Consider the following 16798-nt stretch of genomic DNA (forward strand, 5'->3'; position numbering starts at 1 on the left):
AGAGGCACCGTCCTGTTGCCTGGGGTCTAGAAACTCTCCTTTTTCTTTACAGTCAGGCGTAGTGTTCTGACCCCTTCCCCAATTCAGCGTGCAATGAAGAACTCATTCTCAACCTCACCCCAATGCCGTTTGAGGTGAGATACTTCTCACTTGTGGTTTGGTCTGCATGTACCTGCAGTGATGGCTTCTGAACCTGCACCATTCCAAGTGTGGTCTGGGGACTAGGAACAGGTCTGTCCCAGGAGAGCTGGTGAGACATGCAAATTCCCTGGCCCTGCCCAGACCTAGTGGCTCAGATTCCTGGCGGATAGGGAGAATAAGAACTTGGGTTTAGGGTATTTAGAACTTGCCTTCAGGGTATTCTAGTCCCTCTGAAGTTCACAGGTAACTACAGATACATGCTGAAGGCATCTTCATGGAGAAGAAACTTAAGTCTTGTCCAGAAAGAGTACTTTATTTAATTTTTAGCTGGAGGATGTGACAGTTTCTTTCCAGAGGTCAGACTGTGGACGATAGGGGTATATCCTGCTGGGATGCAAATGCAGAAATTCAACTCTGAATTGGGTGCCCTGAGGTTGGGAAGACTGGGACATATACCTGCTCACTTCCATGACAGAATGTGCCCCTCAGATTTGACCTTTCCCACACCTGCAGGGCGCACCTGCTCTGCTGATGGAGCTCATTTGCACAGATCAACCCCTGAGTGAAGGTGGGGAAGATGCAGGTACCTGGCGTGGGAACTGGTAGCATGGTGTGTCTCAGGGGCACCAGGGTCCAGAGGAGCTCTTAGCATCAGAGACTGGTAACTATGGCGTGAGACCCAAGCAGCTCACTGCCTGTTTGTGTAAATAAACACTTATTGGAACACAACCACTCTTATATGTTTGCACATTGGCTATTGCTCCTGTCAAGATATGACAGCAATTCTGAGTAGCTGAGAGACCATCTGCCCACAAAGGTCAGAATAGTTACTCTCTGGCTTCTTCAGAAAAAAATTTTTGCCAAACCCTGGTTTAGGTGATTTGGGCGAGGTCTTAGTAGCATCTAGTCTGCCCATGCATCTCACGCTGCATCCCCTGGGGGTGTGCATTCCTGCAAATCCTGCATTTTCAAGGGATTTCTCCATCCCTGGGGATTTGTGAGAGTGCAGATGCATTTTCCAAAGGTCAGAGGCCCTGAAGTTGGACATTTCTAAGATTCTTCCAGAAGATGCTGCGGCCCCAGATGCCAGGACAACTTTATAAGGGTGAAGCTAGAAGTCCTTCCTCTATTCACCAGCCTTCCACGGACCAGGAAAGGTGTGTGGGCCTCCCCTCGAGAGCAGAGGCCACATGTGCTGAGTGGGACCCAGAGGCCCTGTCTTGCTCAATCATGCACATTGGGTGTCCTGCAAGATCACAGACATTCCACCTCTGGCCACATGGGTCACCATCAGCCATGAGCATGGAGACAGCAGCTCAGACTCATCTTGGTTGTGCCACCTGGAGCTGGCTCACGAGGTCCTAAGGGAGGGAGGACCCCACTGACACAGATGCAAATAGGCTGTCTTTCTGAGAGGAACTCCATCAACTGCTCAGCCCCTCCCTCCAGAACGTGGCACAGGAAGCTTCTGGAAATGCTGATGTTTAATGACCCATTCTACATGAGGAACCTGGACAATGAGGAGTTTCTAAAATGCCAAGTCATAAAACCTCAGACACTTGCAAAGTAAGAGAACAAATATGCACGGAGCTGCTCAGCCACTGATGTGCAACTCCTGGGAACAGCTGGTGTTCACGGGGGAGGGGACAGCATGTGGCCAGGCATGTGAGTGGCTTCCACTCAGGAGAGCCCCTCTGAGCAGGTCTTGTTCAGGAGTTCAAAATATGTCTTCCAGGGCATGGTTTCAACAGTGAAGAAGCAGCTGAAGGTCTGAGGGAACAAACAGGAAGAGACAGTAGGGCGGGGTTTGGGGAGGTTCCGGAATCCTGTGGCATCTGCCCGTGACACAGGTTCCATCTCCACCTTGCCTATTCCCGGGCCAGTAATCGAGCCCCGTGGTTCTGGCCTTCAGGTCTAGCCTGAGCCTGAGACCAATCCTGAACTACATCGTGATATGAGGCTCCCTCCTTAGTCAGGGTCACTTGTGCCATGACTCTTCCTCCAGCCCGTGCCCCTCAGGGAAACCCCAGGCTGTCCTGGTGTGATCCCTGCACCCAAGAGCAGCAGGAGAACATTTTGTCCCAGTGGAAGCAGTTCCAAGACTTAGGCAGTTAGTTACCTGTTTGTTAATCTTACAATAAGGGGGTTGACTAAGAACGGGAAGTTTTCCCATAGCCAGGATTCGCTTGGAGCTCGTTCCCTAGAGCAGGGACTGCAGCTCAGTGGGGCCTAGGAGCCAAGGCAGTGGGGCTTCTTCTCAGCCTCCACCACTTTTGGGTCTAGGCAAACCCTGAGAAAAGTATCCACAGACATTGTCACCATTGTCTCCAGGCTCTTTCTCTAGAAGGCAGGGAAGAAGTGGGGAGGAAGACCAGAGAGAAGGTTCTGAAGGCCATGTGGTCCAGGTGCAGGCAGCTGCAATGGTGTCAGAGGGCAGAGTCAGGAAACTCAGATTGGCCGGGGCCCTGAAAGTGAAGCCCGGGGCTTCCTGCCTCACTGGGCTTCCCACTAAGGCACAAGCAGGGCAGCCTGGTAGAGCCTGCTGGGGGCTCACTTGCCTTTGTCACTGGGAATGGCTTTGTCAGCTGCTCCTGTGCCCACACTACACCCCATGCAGCATCCACAGTTGTGGACCTGAGGAAAGCTGATGCCCTGTCTTACATTGTTCAGCTCCGGGCTTTCTTGAAAAGGGCAGTTGTCAATGTCATCTTCAAATTTCCAACATACAGTTTGGCGCAGTTGCAGATTCATGGAGAACACCATCTTACCTCACCACTGTTGGACAAAAAGAGATTAAAGTGGATGCACCACCTTCTCACCCCTAAGTAGCTGCTAGTGAAGATGCCATTTGTGTAGGAGAGACCCCAACACTCTACTGCATTTGAGAGCTTGCCCATGGGCCTGGCATCAGCTCACTGGAGGTAAAACCCAGGGGATCCTCTCTAGACTGAGGAGTTAAGAGCAAAAAGCAGGTAGGCATGGTGGGTCTGGGGAGGATGCAGGCTGAGTCAGACCCCACTAACATATTCTCCACCTCCACCAACCCCCATTTCCCACGGTGAGACTCCAGCTTCACTCTCAGCAGGCATGTAATCTTGTAGCTGCATTCCCAGAGGACAGAGCCACATGTCCAGGAGGGTGTTGGATCTCCAAGAGTTTTCAGGGTAACCTGAGCCCTGGGACAGAGGGAGCCTCATCTTCAGCGTGTTGTCAAAACCTTCCAACCGACCTCCACCAAGAAAAACGACACAGAGCGCTACCACTACACACAGGCACAAACCCTGGGAAAACGGCTTCAAGAGACACCGTCTGCCCTATTGCAAAGTGCATGCTGAAGTTCTCCTTGCCCTCCTTCCCACTCCATTCTATTTCATTCCACTGCATAGCCTCCCTCCCACCCATCTATTCTTCCCAGCCCCCAACATGACCCTGCGATTGCCATATCCTGGAAGCCATGTGGAAGGCTTTTAGGACTTACAGTCATTTAGGACTTATAGACCACAGTAAGGAGCTTACATTTTATTCTAATGGTATTAAGAGTGGAGGCTTACACCGAGGTCTTGGAGAATCAAGCAAAGCACTGGGAAAGCAGAAGCATGAGGCCTGGCCAATCTCAATCTCTGAGACTTCGAAGTTACCAGCATGAATCTTAGCAGACACCATTACTTGACCAGATGCCCCTTTGAGGGCTGCATCGGGCTTTTAATTCTCCTGAGAGGAGGCAGGAAATGAGCAAGGAGGAGAATTCCTCTGTACCAGCATTGCAATCCTGAGGATGGCAGAGAATAATCCAACCCAGGAGGCAGAGAACCAGCCAGGGCCTTGCACAGTTTTTCCAGAGCTTAAGCTCCATGCAGCACTGGAGTCCCTCTCCCCTTCTTTCAGGCTCTTGCTTCCGAGAAAGGAAGATAAATGCTCCTTCTCTCTCTAAACCAGAAGTGCTCCATTAGGAGGGCATTTTAACTGTTCATGCCTGAAGCCCAGATGAACTGTGCATTGCTGACCGCATTAATGATTTCATCAAAAAGGCAAGCATTTTAGGATGAAGGTCCATTGAGGAAAAGTGTAAATCAGCCTTCAGTTCATTAAGTGCAGACAGAGCAAGGAGCCCAGAGAAGGTGGAGATCAGAGAACTGACTCGCACAGTGGCCTCTCAGGGCCGATGGTGTTCTTTATTGCCCTGAATTCTCACTGTTCTCTCTCTCTCTCTCTCTCTCTCTGTGTGTGTGTGTGTGTGTTTGCTTTTCCATTTTCATTTTATGATCTTGAAATATTTCTCAGTCTCTTTGGTTATTTTCTCTTCTTGTCAGCTTCATCTCCTTAGAAATCCTTATTCTGAAGTCACTCTCCAGTTATACAATGTCATAAAAATCGTGAAGATTGAAAAATATATCTTGCATGTGAATAGACATTTATCTAATTTTAGATTTTTTTTAAGTTCAATGTTTTCCAAAACTGAAACTACCGTACTTGGTTATGGACTACCCAACTATGGCCTGCCAATGGTGAACCAAGTCTCCTAGACCAGACACCTTGGTCCCTCACTTCGGGACAGATGGAGAAGGACAGGCCAGAAGAGGATGTGGTCACCAACCTTTCTGTCCATGCTATCCTCTCTCCATGAACTCAGAACACGCAACAGCCTGTAGGCATGCTCCTCCTTGCTCTGCACGTTGAAAGTGTTCAAGGCAAACTCCACTGTGGCAAGGAACATAGGATCCTGGACCATTTTATTATTACCACCCATTTCCTCTTCAGAACACCAGGCATAGGTCACCAAGAGCTGGAAGCCCATGAGAAGCAGTGACAGTGCCCAGGGCAGAGCCCTCCTCCTCTGTGCACTCGACATGATGCAGGCTCCAGCAGCCCGTGCCTTTGCCCTTCAGATACCTGGCGTCCACTGGAGCCTTCCAGGGCTCAGGTCTGGCCCTTAAATTCACTTGCTGGGGCAGAAACTCCTCCCTCCAGGCCTCATCTCTGTGGTTACACCCTGTCTCTCCCACACATGGCCTCTCTTCTTCCAAAGCCGTTTAAATCATCTCCTGTTCAGGGGACAGGAACAGCACCCAGGCAGGTGGGTTGGGAAAGACCAGCAATGGGAGAGAGTGTGTCCTGAACATGAGGCCCAGCCTCAGCTGCCCTAGTACCTCTGCGGGCTAAAGGGGCCCTCCACTGGGCGCCCCAGTGGAGGTCAGAGCCCGGCACTGGAACACAAGTGCAAGAGGTATGAGTGGAAGGTGAGCGCTGGACTCAGCAGTGGGGGTGGGATGGGAGGAGAGGATGGGTGGAAAGGCAGGAAAGGATGGAAAGGGGTGACAGTGGACGCTAGGATCGTGGGTGAGTAGGCACAGGCCCCAAAGAAAGCGCTGAGCCTCTTGAGAGAGAGGCGGGGAGCCCGGGAGGCCTGGTGCGAGGTCCTGCAGGTGTCTGCTCCCCCGAGGGTCTTGGGATGGGGACACCAGCCTGGGGGTCCTGGGCAGGGGTTGAGGAAACCAAGAGCAGGAGCCACCAACCCTGTTCTCTGCACCTCCCTGAATGCAGCTTCCCAAGCCTGAGACGCGCTGCCAAGTGCTGGTACTAGGGGCCTGGCTCCTTATGGCTGTCCCTATTCCTCGAAGGTGTTTCCAGGACGGGTGGCCTCTTGCAATTGGAGCAGTGGAGAACCAGAAAGACAAAGATGCCCCCAGGGATGGCTGAGGTGCGCCCATTAGGTCGTCACGGGTGCCCTCTTGTGGCCACAGCTGGCACAGCTCAGCGGCACAGTTTGTGGGTGGAGATTCTGAGTTCTCTCTCAGCTTTGTCCCTGTGAAATATGCCTTTGATGTTTATCCGCAGCTCCCTGTACACTTCAGAAGCAACCAGCATCCCCTGAAGTCATGTTAAAAATCAAGTTCCTAGTTTCCCCACCCGAAGATTCTGACCCAGTAGCTGTGAGCAGGGCCAGGGAACCTACATTTCTTACCAGCTTCCAGAGGACAGTGTTCCCGGTCCTCGAAACCACACTTTGAGTGCTGCAGGCTCAGAATACTTCCTGGGAGGTGCATACAGACCAAACCACAAATAAGAAGTAACTCGGCTTGAGGGACATGGAGGTCAGGGGATGAGCATGGTTTTTGTGGGGAACACGGGATGGGGAACAGGCTCAGACAGCATGCTTATTCATGTGATAAAGAATAAGAATTTGTTTCTAGACCCTGTGTACAAAGAAGCAGCAACTCAATGTAACCATTCCAGGAAAGCAGCCAGATGTGCCAAAAACATCACCCAAGGTGTCTGTATCCTTTCTCTGATGGCATTGAGTTCACTGGAACTGCAGCTGAAGCGTAAGTAATGTGGTTTCTTAGCTGGAGAGTGATGGTGCACATAGGGGTAGGAAGGGGGTGTCAATGAGGGTGGAAATGCGTTCATGGGTTTTGGGATGAGCAGGCCATAAGGTGTTGTGAGAACTAGAATCCTGATGCCTGGAATAGGTTGCAAGTGTCCTAAGAGAGGCCTGCAACGCCCACGGAGGTCACTCTCACCTTGTAAGGTCAGGGGCTGGTGAACATGGGACATCCTGCCAATCGCCAGTGAGTCCCCCGCCATTCTGAAGGCAGATACCCTCATGCACTCCAAGGGAGTGCCCACACTCGCTCTTTCATGAGCAGTGGTTTAGGGTCCTGGGCACCAGCTCCGTCCTCACTGTGCAGCCAAGGAGGGGGCGGGGATCCCCACACCCAGATGTGAGACCACGGGTGTGCAGACACCATGGACCCTTACAAGTGTGTATTTTCTAGTTGAATCCCCAGTGGCCTGGGATGGCCTCCCTTCCCAGGTGGAGAGAGACGGGAATATCAAGACATAGTCAGGTAAAGAGAAGTACATGTGGGCTCCAGGCTGTGGAGCCCCGAAGACGTCAACACGTTGCTGAGGCCAGAGTGAAACCGGAGGGCCCGGAGGGACTGGCTGGCCAGCCCACAGCCGCAGCTCACAGCTCTCTGCGGGGCTATCCCCAGGTCTCAGGTCTGGGAGGTTTTCACAGCCACAGCTCACAGCTCTCTGCGGGGCTATCCCCAGGTCTCAGGTCTGGGAGGCTTTCTTTCCTGAGACCCCTTGCAAGAGTTCTGTCTCACTTAGCTTCTTCCTGGACACTTGTCGGCCTGTCTGTCTCTGGAGCCACCGGGACTTGTGCGGTGCCCTGTTTGTGTTGCTGGCACTGGCACCGAACACCCATGTGGTCTCATAGGAAGGTCCCAGTAACTCCTCACTGAAATGGACCTGCTTTTCCAGAAACGAGGTCCTGTATTTCTGGACGCATTCCTTTGAATGATTAGAGAATGCTGGCAGCGACCAGGACCAAGCCACTGGCCCTTTTCTGTGAAGCTGAATGTGAGGTGGCGGACCAGGGGAAGCCCAGTGACTCTTCGGGACACAGGACACTCTCCCCAGCTCCCGCAGACCCTGCAGCTGAGTGCTGTCCCCAGGGTCTGACTCATGTCCCTCGCTGCCCGGCCTACTCAGCCACTTGCTCTCAAGGTCCTGTGCGGCCTTGCTCACTGTCTCTTTCAAGCAGGCCCAGGCTCAGTGGGGCCTGCCAGTTTCAGGATCGCCTGCTGGGCTTTGGGATCACATCCTCAGGACACTCCCTGTTCTCCCTGCTTGGCATTTCCTGAGGAGACTCCCCAGACAAGCCAGCATTCCCGGGGGTTTCCGTGTGCTGGAAAACAAGGCGGCATCCAGGAGATCAAAGGAAGACAGCAGGGGCAGGGAGGAGCCCTGGACTCAGAGCAGAGTGGTCCAGTGATTGCTGTCACAGGAGTTATTAAAGGGGCCACTCCAGGCGCAGGGGTGGGGACAGCTGCCAGGGAATTCCAGGGCCCTCTCCATTCCTCCCTCCCCTCATCCGGTTTTTCCACCTGGTGGGTTCTTCTTAGCTGTCTTCAGCTGACTTTGAGTTTTGATAATCTAAGGAATTAATCTCATAGAGACTTATGGCAAACTTAAACTGAGAAAGAGAAATAACAACTGAATTAAAAATGACAAAAGGGGAAATAAAAATACAAACATTACCACTAAATATATGAGGCCTAAATCAGGGGTCGCTCATACCACGTGCAAATCGGAAGGCCCGTGGGCTGTTTCTCCTCCCTCCTGTGCGTCCAGCAGGTCCCTCACCCTGGCTAGGTTGGGGGTGCTGCCCTGGGCCAGGGAGTTTTGCTCTGAAGAGGAAGTGCTGCCTCAGTCACCCTCAGCAGTCCTCCTGTTTGCCGGGCTTTGTGGACACACCTGCCTTCCCTCCTCAGTGGGCGTTTGCTAAGCTTCTGCCGTGCTCCCAACGGAATCCTCTCCCATCTAACGCAGCCCAGTGTTTTCTCTCCTAAGTACTTTAGTTTTTAAAAAACTTTAAGTTAATTTAAATTTAAAAGAGTACAAAAATGTCATAATACCACTTCTTTTTTATTTTTAAAATTTTCTGTAGAGATGGAGTCTCACTATGTTGCCCAAGCTGGTCTAGAACTGGCCTCAAGTGATCCTCCTGCCTCAGCCTACAATTCCACTTTTACTAAGTGAAATGTAGGTTTCAACGTAATAGAAACTCCAAATACCAGTGGCTTAAGTAAACTGGTGTTGCTTTCTCTTTCATGATGCTGACAATGGCTAGAATTCTTACAAGCCTCACTCCTGCTGGGCACTGCCTTGTTGACTCATTTAAGCCTCACATAGAAACAGTCAACCAAAATTGTATATATTTTTGCGTTTTATGTTTTTAACATTTTGCATAAATAATGACTGTATTTCTCACCACTTTAGGCCTTTACTCACATCATATATGTGAGTGTCAACTGTGTTGACACTTGTCGCTCTAGCTCCTTCCTTATCACTGTTTTGCTAAATTCTCCGGGACCTTGTCCTGATGGACTGTAGTTAATTAAGTCCTTCCTGATTTAATTGGGAATGGTGAAATAGGGTGGAACTTGTAGGGTCAGGTGCTTGTGATGATAACTAACAGGCTGTGGTTAATTGAAGCATTCTCTACTGACTTGATTTTACACTGGGTTGATGCCATTTGTTTCCTCTTAAATTGGGGTTGCATTGGGCACCTTTGTCCCGGATTTCATGTGCACCTGTGTGAGAGCTTCTCTAGGGTAGGCCAGAAAGAAAATTGCAGACATATGAGATAGTCTCCTTTCAGCTTTGTTAGGGACTGCTGTGCTGATGATTTCCTTTTCTTTTTCCTTTTTTGAGACAAGGGAGTGGGGTGGGGGGGGGGGGTCTCACTATGTTGCTTAGGCTGGTCTTGAACTCCTGGGCTCAAGTGATCCTCTTGCCTCCGCCTCCCAAAGTGCTAGGATGACAGGCATGAGCCCCCACGTACACCCTGATTTCTTTCACCATATAGATTTTTCTTAAAAATGGGAGACAGTTTAATGTATCAATGTTTTCTTTAGGGTATGTGCTTTTGTATTTTCCATTTTAACAATCCTTTCCTATGCTCTTCTATGTTCTCTTTCACCATGTGCTTTCTTTTACTTTTCACACTTAGGTGTGTGATCCAGCCGGAGGTTGAGTGTGTGTGGTGCGAGGTCAGAATCCCAGGGTCGATCCTCTCCCCCACCACCTGCGTGCACAGCTGGCTTTTCCAGCATTGACGATGGAGCAGCTCATTCTCCACCCTCTGATTCCAACAGCATTTCTATCGTAATCCCCTTTCCCCAAAAGGCTGGCTGCTTTTGAGTCTCTTTTCTATTGGACTGGCTGTATGAAGGAGGCACAGGCCTGAGCTAAGAAGGTCATTGTTTGATCTTGGCCAGGAAAGGAAGAAAAATTCTTGGGCACATCCAAGGCCTAGGGACACTTCCTGGGCCCTGCCTGCTAGAATAGATGGGTCTGTTCCCTGGTTCTAGCCCCGGACTCCCGGCCACAGCCTCCCATCCTCAGGCTGCTGCTTTCTGCTAAGATCATCTCTTTGGGCATATGGTCTGAGTTTGGATGCCAGCTTTTCGGAAAAGCTTCATGTATTGGCCGTGATTATTGATGCTACTGTTATCACAAGCACCTCACCCTGCAAGCTCACCCTCTTCCTCCATTCTTTGGAAACATGAGATTTGTTCTTGCAGGCAGCTTTTCTTCCTAGGAAGCCGAAATTACCTTTTTGATGCAGACAAGCACTTGTCCTGAAGAGTAAGGGGAGGAACCAGATGTCTATCACTGAGAGGCGGGAGTGCAGAACTGCAGACAGGATAAGTGGGGAGATCTTGACTGATTACAAGGAAATAGTACCATTATTGGCTCCATTTGTAGAGGCTGGAGTCTTTAGATGACTTGTATTGTTTACAGACTCCACGGAAGGACGCAAAGCAGTAGCTGAGGAGGTCTTTGGAGCTGGGCACATGTGAGTTCAGGTCTCATTTGCACCTTTTGCTAGTTGCATTTCCTGGGGGCACATTTCTACTTTATGTGAGCTTCTGTTTCCACAGCAGTGCAATTGAACTCTTGTGGTATCTCCTTCACTGAGCTGTCATGAAGATGAATGGGGAGATGTATGGAAGGCACTGGCAGGCGGCCCAGCAGGACAAGGCCCTCTGTAGACAGTGTTTGTGCTGCTCATTCTCATCACCAGTTCTGGGGGGAACATCCCTCACAAGCCAGACGTGTTGGTAACAACTTTCTCAGCAGGCAAGTGGCAGAGGAGCTGCAGAGGGACCCAAATGTCCAAGCTCCCACCAGGGGTAGGCAGGCAAAAAAGAGGAGCAGACGATTCCATGGTTCGTCAGCAATTACCAGGTTGTCTGGGACAGTGTCGACAAGGCACAGAAAAGGGATTGCATTTTACTGTTTGGCTTTGAGTTTAGACTTTTGGTCCAAGTCAGGTTGGGATCAGAACTCAAGAGAGTTTCTTCTGGAGAATTAAATATAATGATTGTCTCTTCGAAAGGCTCTGACAACCAGACTCACTTTCCCAAGCTTCGTTGGAAATGTCGAGATGCTTGGGTTCGTGTCCTTGTGTTCTGCCTTGCAGCTGGGAAACCTGGTGCATGTCAGCATTCCGAAGCCCCTTTTCCTCTCCTGTGGTTTTGGATCAGGTTTAGCTGAGAGATCGTATACAGTGACATTGTGTGACTTCTTACAGTACGATTTCACTCTTTACTGTTAGAAGACCCACTATCCCCCGTCCTCATTCTTAAGTCAAAACAGTCTCTGGGCTCCTCTTTTTCTCTGTTGGGAGCAAGTTTTATTTTAAAATAATGTCAGGGATACGCGCCAGATGTAATCATCAGCTGAGGTCCTCAAAACCTTTCATTCCAACCACTCTAATTTCTGTCACAATGGCCCCTTGTCATTGTGAGCCTTTCTGTAGAGGGTATCTGGGGCTGTCCTGCCTCTGGCCACTTCATGCACACTGATCACAGTGTTCTCAATACTTCTCATTTTGACACTTGGACAATGTTTACCTCTACTTCTTTGGAAACATTCTCTTTAGACTTGGCCAATTTGACAAACGTGTTCTTTCCGCCTTCTTTAGCGGTTGTCCAGGCATGGACAGCAGCGGCTTTCTCCTGGAACTGATTCCATTCAGGGTCCTTTTGGATCTCTTGCAATAGTTTTCGTTGATTCAGCCAAATTTTCCACTTCTTCAATAAATGTCCTTTAGAGATCAACATCAAATCTCCAACATTGGCACTTATTTTGAAACCTTAAGCAGTTCAACCCATGCCAGAGGTAATACTTCCTTTCAGGGGACAAAAACCAATTCAGTCTATTTTCCACCATCTTTACTTTTCCAGGCACATCAGTGATTCTTGACACATTAATATCTACCTTAAGGCTCACCACAATCCATGTGATTTTAGGCTAAGGAATTCGATTTGGGATATGTTTCTCCAACATCCACATACAGTGGTTCAAGACAAAAGATAACCTATATCAATATTTAAATCTAAATGCCAAATATTGGAGGTGGGGTTATACGTGGATGGGTCAATTGCCATCTTCCACATCACAGCCTGGACACATATTCTGTGAAATAGGCAAGTGCAGTTATTGCTGGGTAGGCCTATAGGCCTACGGTCTAGAGAAGTTGTGAGGTAAGATGCCAGGAGAACTGGGACATAGCAACCTGCTCCTGAGCACTGAAACAGAAGCTTGGAGCAGATGGAGACTTGGATTTTTGTCTTAAGCTCATCTGCAATTTCTATCATGTTCAGACAGTACTTTGATAATAATAAAATAATGTTTCTTTTTTATTTTAGCTTTGAATTCAGAGTCTTTCAGACCCAAAAGGGTGATATGGGTTGGGGGACAGGGGTAGGAAGATTGGGTGGGGTGAGAGGACTTGCTCCTTAGGGGTGCTCCACCATGGACATTCAGATGAGAAGTGGGTGCGAGGAGAGGAAAGCTCCCAGAAAATCCAGTGGGTCATATGGGAAGTAATTTGTGGCACTTGTTTCTAGGTTAACCAGATTAAATGTTCTAAGATAATCATGGGGGATATTTCATCCACTGCCACACATTTCAAGAGCTTAAGGCTAGAGTCTTTGAAGTCAAATTCTAGGCTGTAGAATGTGCCTGCAGGGCTCCCAAGCCTGTACCCCATCTCCGTGTTCCCCGCTCTGTTTCAGGATATTTTTCTATAGGGCTTCCACATTATCATTAGATTGTAAGATTGCTTAGAAAAACTGAATTCAGAGCAATGCTTACTCACCCTGGTTTGTGTACACACACACACACACACACACACACACACACACACACACACCCAAAAAGCAAAACATAAGCAACAAAGACTCCTTGGTGGAACTTCAGAGCACTAAACTCAGCCCTGGGTCAGGTGGGCTCTGCCCCAGAACCTTTTATGTTGTACTGTGTACTTAGAAGGGTATCAGAGTCCTGGAAGTGCGGCTGGTCTCCATGTTGGCTTGAGTCCTGGAAGAGACGGCCAAAGGCTATTTGCCAACAGAGAGACCATAGAGCCCTACAGGACTCAAGCTTAAATCCTCCAACTACAAATTATAAATTATTAATACTTCCAATGGACTTGTTTGTGTTTCCTTGCCAGAATCAACAGTTCTCAAATCTGGCTGCCCATCGAAGCCACTTGGGGAGCTTAATCTGTAGATGTTCATATGAATTCTGAAGCCTTGCCTGATGAATTCAATGTCTACAATGAGACCTGGGAACTGGATCTTTAACAGCCATGGTGCCTTCTGCAGGCCGGCCTTCGGTAACCACTGGGGGTTGATTCAAAGGTCTTTCTGAGCTCTCCGGACCCAGGATCCTCTGATTCAATGAATGCATCCCTAGCAGGGCAACAAAGAGCAGGGCTTCAGTCCCTTACTGCATGCCCACCTGCCCATCAGTGCATCCTCCCTGCACCTCGCCTCTCCCAAGCTGTGGTTGCTTCTGAGAACGGAAAGCGCTCCTCTCATTAGAAGAGCCCAGCACGGGTCCTGCCTCTCACTGGGACTCCTTTGGATCCCAGCTCAGCAGGATCCTGTGGGAAGAGAGTAGGATCTGTTGCCTGGGGTAAATCTGTGCTCCAAACCCTGATGGTTTCCACTCGAAGGCCCTGCCTGTTCCAATCTTGGTAATGGGTAATGACCTTGCCCTTCAGGAAATTGTTTCTGGCCTAAAATGAGACTTCCATGCCTGTGACTACTGAAAAGGATGTGACAGATGCAAGAAATACTCCGAAGGAAAAAGTAATTTAGCCTAATGTAAAGGGTTTTTCGGTGGTAAAATATGCATAATAAAAAACTTACCATTTTAACCATTTTCCAGTTTATACTTCAGTGGCATTAAGTACATTCACATTGTTGAGCCGCCATCACCAGCATCCATCTAAAGAGCATTTTCATCTTCCCAAACTGAAGCTCTGTCCCATTAAACAATGACTACCATTGTCCTTACCCCCAGCCCCTGGAAACCACCGTTCTACTTTCTGTCACTATGAATTTGACTATTCGAGTTACCTCATATACATGAAATCAGACAGTGTTTTTTTTTTGTGACTGGCATACTTCACTTAGCATAATGTCTTCAAGGTCCATTAATGCTGCAGCAAATGTCAGGATTTCCTTCCTTTATAAGGCTGAATAATATTCTGTTGTACGTGTATAGTACATTCTGTAAATCCACTCATCATCCATCAATAAACTCTTGGGTTGGTTCCACCTTTTGCCTGCGGACATGGATGTACAAATATTATGTTTGAGTTCCTGCTTTCACTTCTTTTGGGTATATATCCAGAAGTAGAATTTGAATCAAATGGTAATTCTATTTTTATTTTTGTTATACTTTAAGTTCTAGGGTACATGTGCACAACGTACAGATTTGTTACATATGTATACATGTGCCATGTTGGTTTGCTGCACCCATCAAGTCGATATTTACATTAGGTATTTCTCCTGAAGAGGTCCTTCAAATCCCTTGTAAGCTGGATTCCTAGGTATTTTATTCTTTTTGTAGCAATTGTGAATGGGTGGTCACTCATGATTTGGTGCTCTGTTTGTCTGTTACGGGTGTATAGGAATGCTTGTGATTTTTGCACATCGTCTTTGTATCCTGAGACTTTGCTGAAGTTGCTTATCAGCGTAAGGAGATTTTGGGCTGAGACGATGGGGGTTTTCTAAATATACCATCATGTCATCTGCAAACAGGGCAATTTGACTTCCTCATTTCCTAATTGAATACCCTTTATTTCTTTCTCTTGCCTGATTGCCCTAGCCAGAACTTCCAACACTATGTTGAATAGGAGTGGTGAGAGAGGGCATCCTTGTCTTGTGCCAGTTTTCAAAAGGAATGCTTCCAATTTTTGCCCATTCAGTATGATATTGGCTGTGGGTTTGTCATAAATAGCTCTTATTATTTTGAGATACGTTCCATCAAGACCGAATTTATTGAGAGTTTTTAGCATGAAGGGCTGTTGAATTTTGTTGAAGGCCTTTTCTGCATCTGTTGAGATAATCATATGGTTTTTGTCTTTTGTTCTGTCTATGTGATGGATTATGTTTATTGACTTGCACATGTTGAACCAGCCTTGCATCCCAGGGATGAAGCCAACTTAATCGTGGTGGAAAAGTTTTTTGATGTGCTGCTGGATTTGGCTTGCCAGTATTTTATTGAGGACATTTGCATCGGTGTTCATCAGGGATATTGGTCTAAAATTCTCTTTTTTTGTGTGTGTGTCTCTGCCAGGCTTTGGTATCAAGATGATGCTGGACTCATAAAATGAGTGAGGGAGGATTCCCTCTTTTTCTATTGATTGGAATAGTTTCAGAAGGAATGGTACCAGCTCCTATTAGTACCTCTGGTAGAATTCAGCTGTGAATCTGTCTGGTCCTGGACTTTTTTTGGTTGGTAGGCTATTAATTACAGCCTCAATTTCAGAGCCTGTTATTGGTCTATTCAGGGATTCAACTTCTTCCTGATTTAGTCTTGGGAAGATGTATGTGTCCAGGAATTTATTCATTTCTTCTAGATTTTCGAGTTGATTTGTGTAGAGGTGTTTGTAGTATTCTCTGGTAGTAGTTTGTATTTCTGTGGGATCAGCGGTGACATCCCTTTACCATTTTTTACTGCATCTATTTGATTTTCTCCTTTTCTTCTTTATTAGTCTTGCCAGCAGTCTATCAGTTTTGTTGATCTTTTCAAAAAAAAAACCTCCTGGATTCATTGATTTTTTGAAGGAATTTTGTGTCTCTATATTCTTCAATTCTGCTCTGATCTTAGTTATTTCTTGCTTTCTGCTAGCTTTTTGAATTTGTTTGCTTTTGTGTCTCTAGTTATTTTAATTGTGATGTTAGGGTGTCAATTTTAGTTCGTTCCTGCTTTCTCTTGTGGGCATTTAGTGCTATAAATTTCCCTCTACACACCACTTTGAATGTGTCCCAGAGATTCTGGTGTGTTGTATCTTTGTTCTCACTGGTTTCAAAGAACATCTTTATTTCTGCCTTCATTTCGTTATTTACCCAGTAGTCGTTCAAGAGCAGGTTGTTCAGTTTCCATGTAGTTGTGTGGTTTTGAGTGAGTTTCTTAATCCTGAGTTCTAATTTGATTGCACTGTGGACTGAGAGACAGTTTGTTGTGATCTCTGTTCTTTTACATTTGCTGAGGAGTGCTTTACTTCCAACTACGTGGTCAATGTTGGAATAAGAGCAATGTGGTGCTGAGAAGAATGTATATTCTGTTGATTTGGAGTGGAGAGTTCTGTAGATGTCTGTTAGGTTCGCTTGGTGCAGAGCTGAGTTCAAGTGCTGAATATCCTTGTTTACCTTCTGTCTCATTGATCTGTGTAATATTGACAGTGGGGTGTTAAAATCTCCCATTATTATTGTGTGGGAGTCTAACTCTCTTTGTAGGTCTCTAAGGACTTGCTTTATGAATCTGGTGCTCCGGTATTGGGTGCATATATATTTAGGATAGTTAGCTCTTTTCGTTGAATTAATCCCTTTACCATTGTGTAATGGCCTTCTTGGTCTCTTTTGATCTTTGTTGGCTTAACGTTTGTTTTATCAGAGACTAGGATTGCAACCCCTGCTTTTTTTGCTTTCCATTTGCTTGGTAGCTCTTCCCCCATCCCTTTATTTTGAGCCTGTGTGTGTCTCTGCATGTGAGATGGGTCTCCTGAATACAGCACACTGATGGGTCTTGACTCTTTATCCAATTTCCAGTCTGTGTC

At 47.6% G+C, this 16798-nt stretch overlaps 1 protein-coding gene across 1 annotated transcript; it reads right to left on the reverse strand.

Annotated features, from left to right (window-relative positions):
* Positions 1-2691: 2691 nt before the first annotated feature.
* On the reverse strand, positions 2692-4990 carry LOC104666998 (cystatin-9). The gene is given in 2 exon segments (XM_030914105.1): positions 2692-2916; positions 4736-4990. Coding segments are annotated over 2 exon segments (480 nt in total).
* Between the last annotated feature and the right edge of the window lie 11808 nt (positions 4991-16798).

The sequence above is a fragment of the Rhinopithecus roxellana genome, chromosome 13, assembly GCF_007565055.1.
Source record: "Rhinopithecus roxellana isolate Shanxi Qingling chromosome 13, ASM756505v1, whole genome shotgun sequence".
Lineage (NCBI taxonomy): Eukaryota > Metazoa > Chordata > Mammalia > Primates > Cercopithecidae > Rhinopithecus > Rhinopithecus roxellana.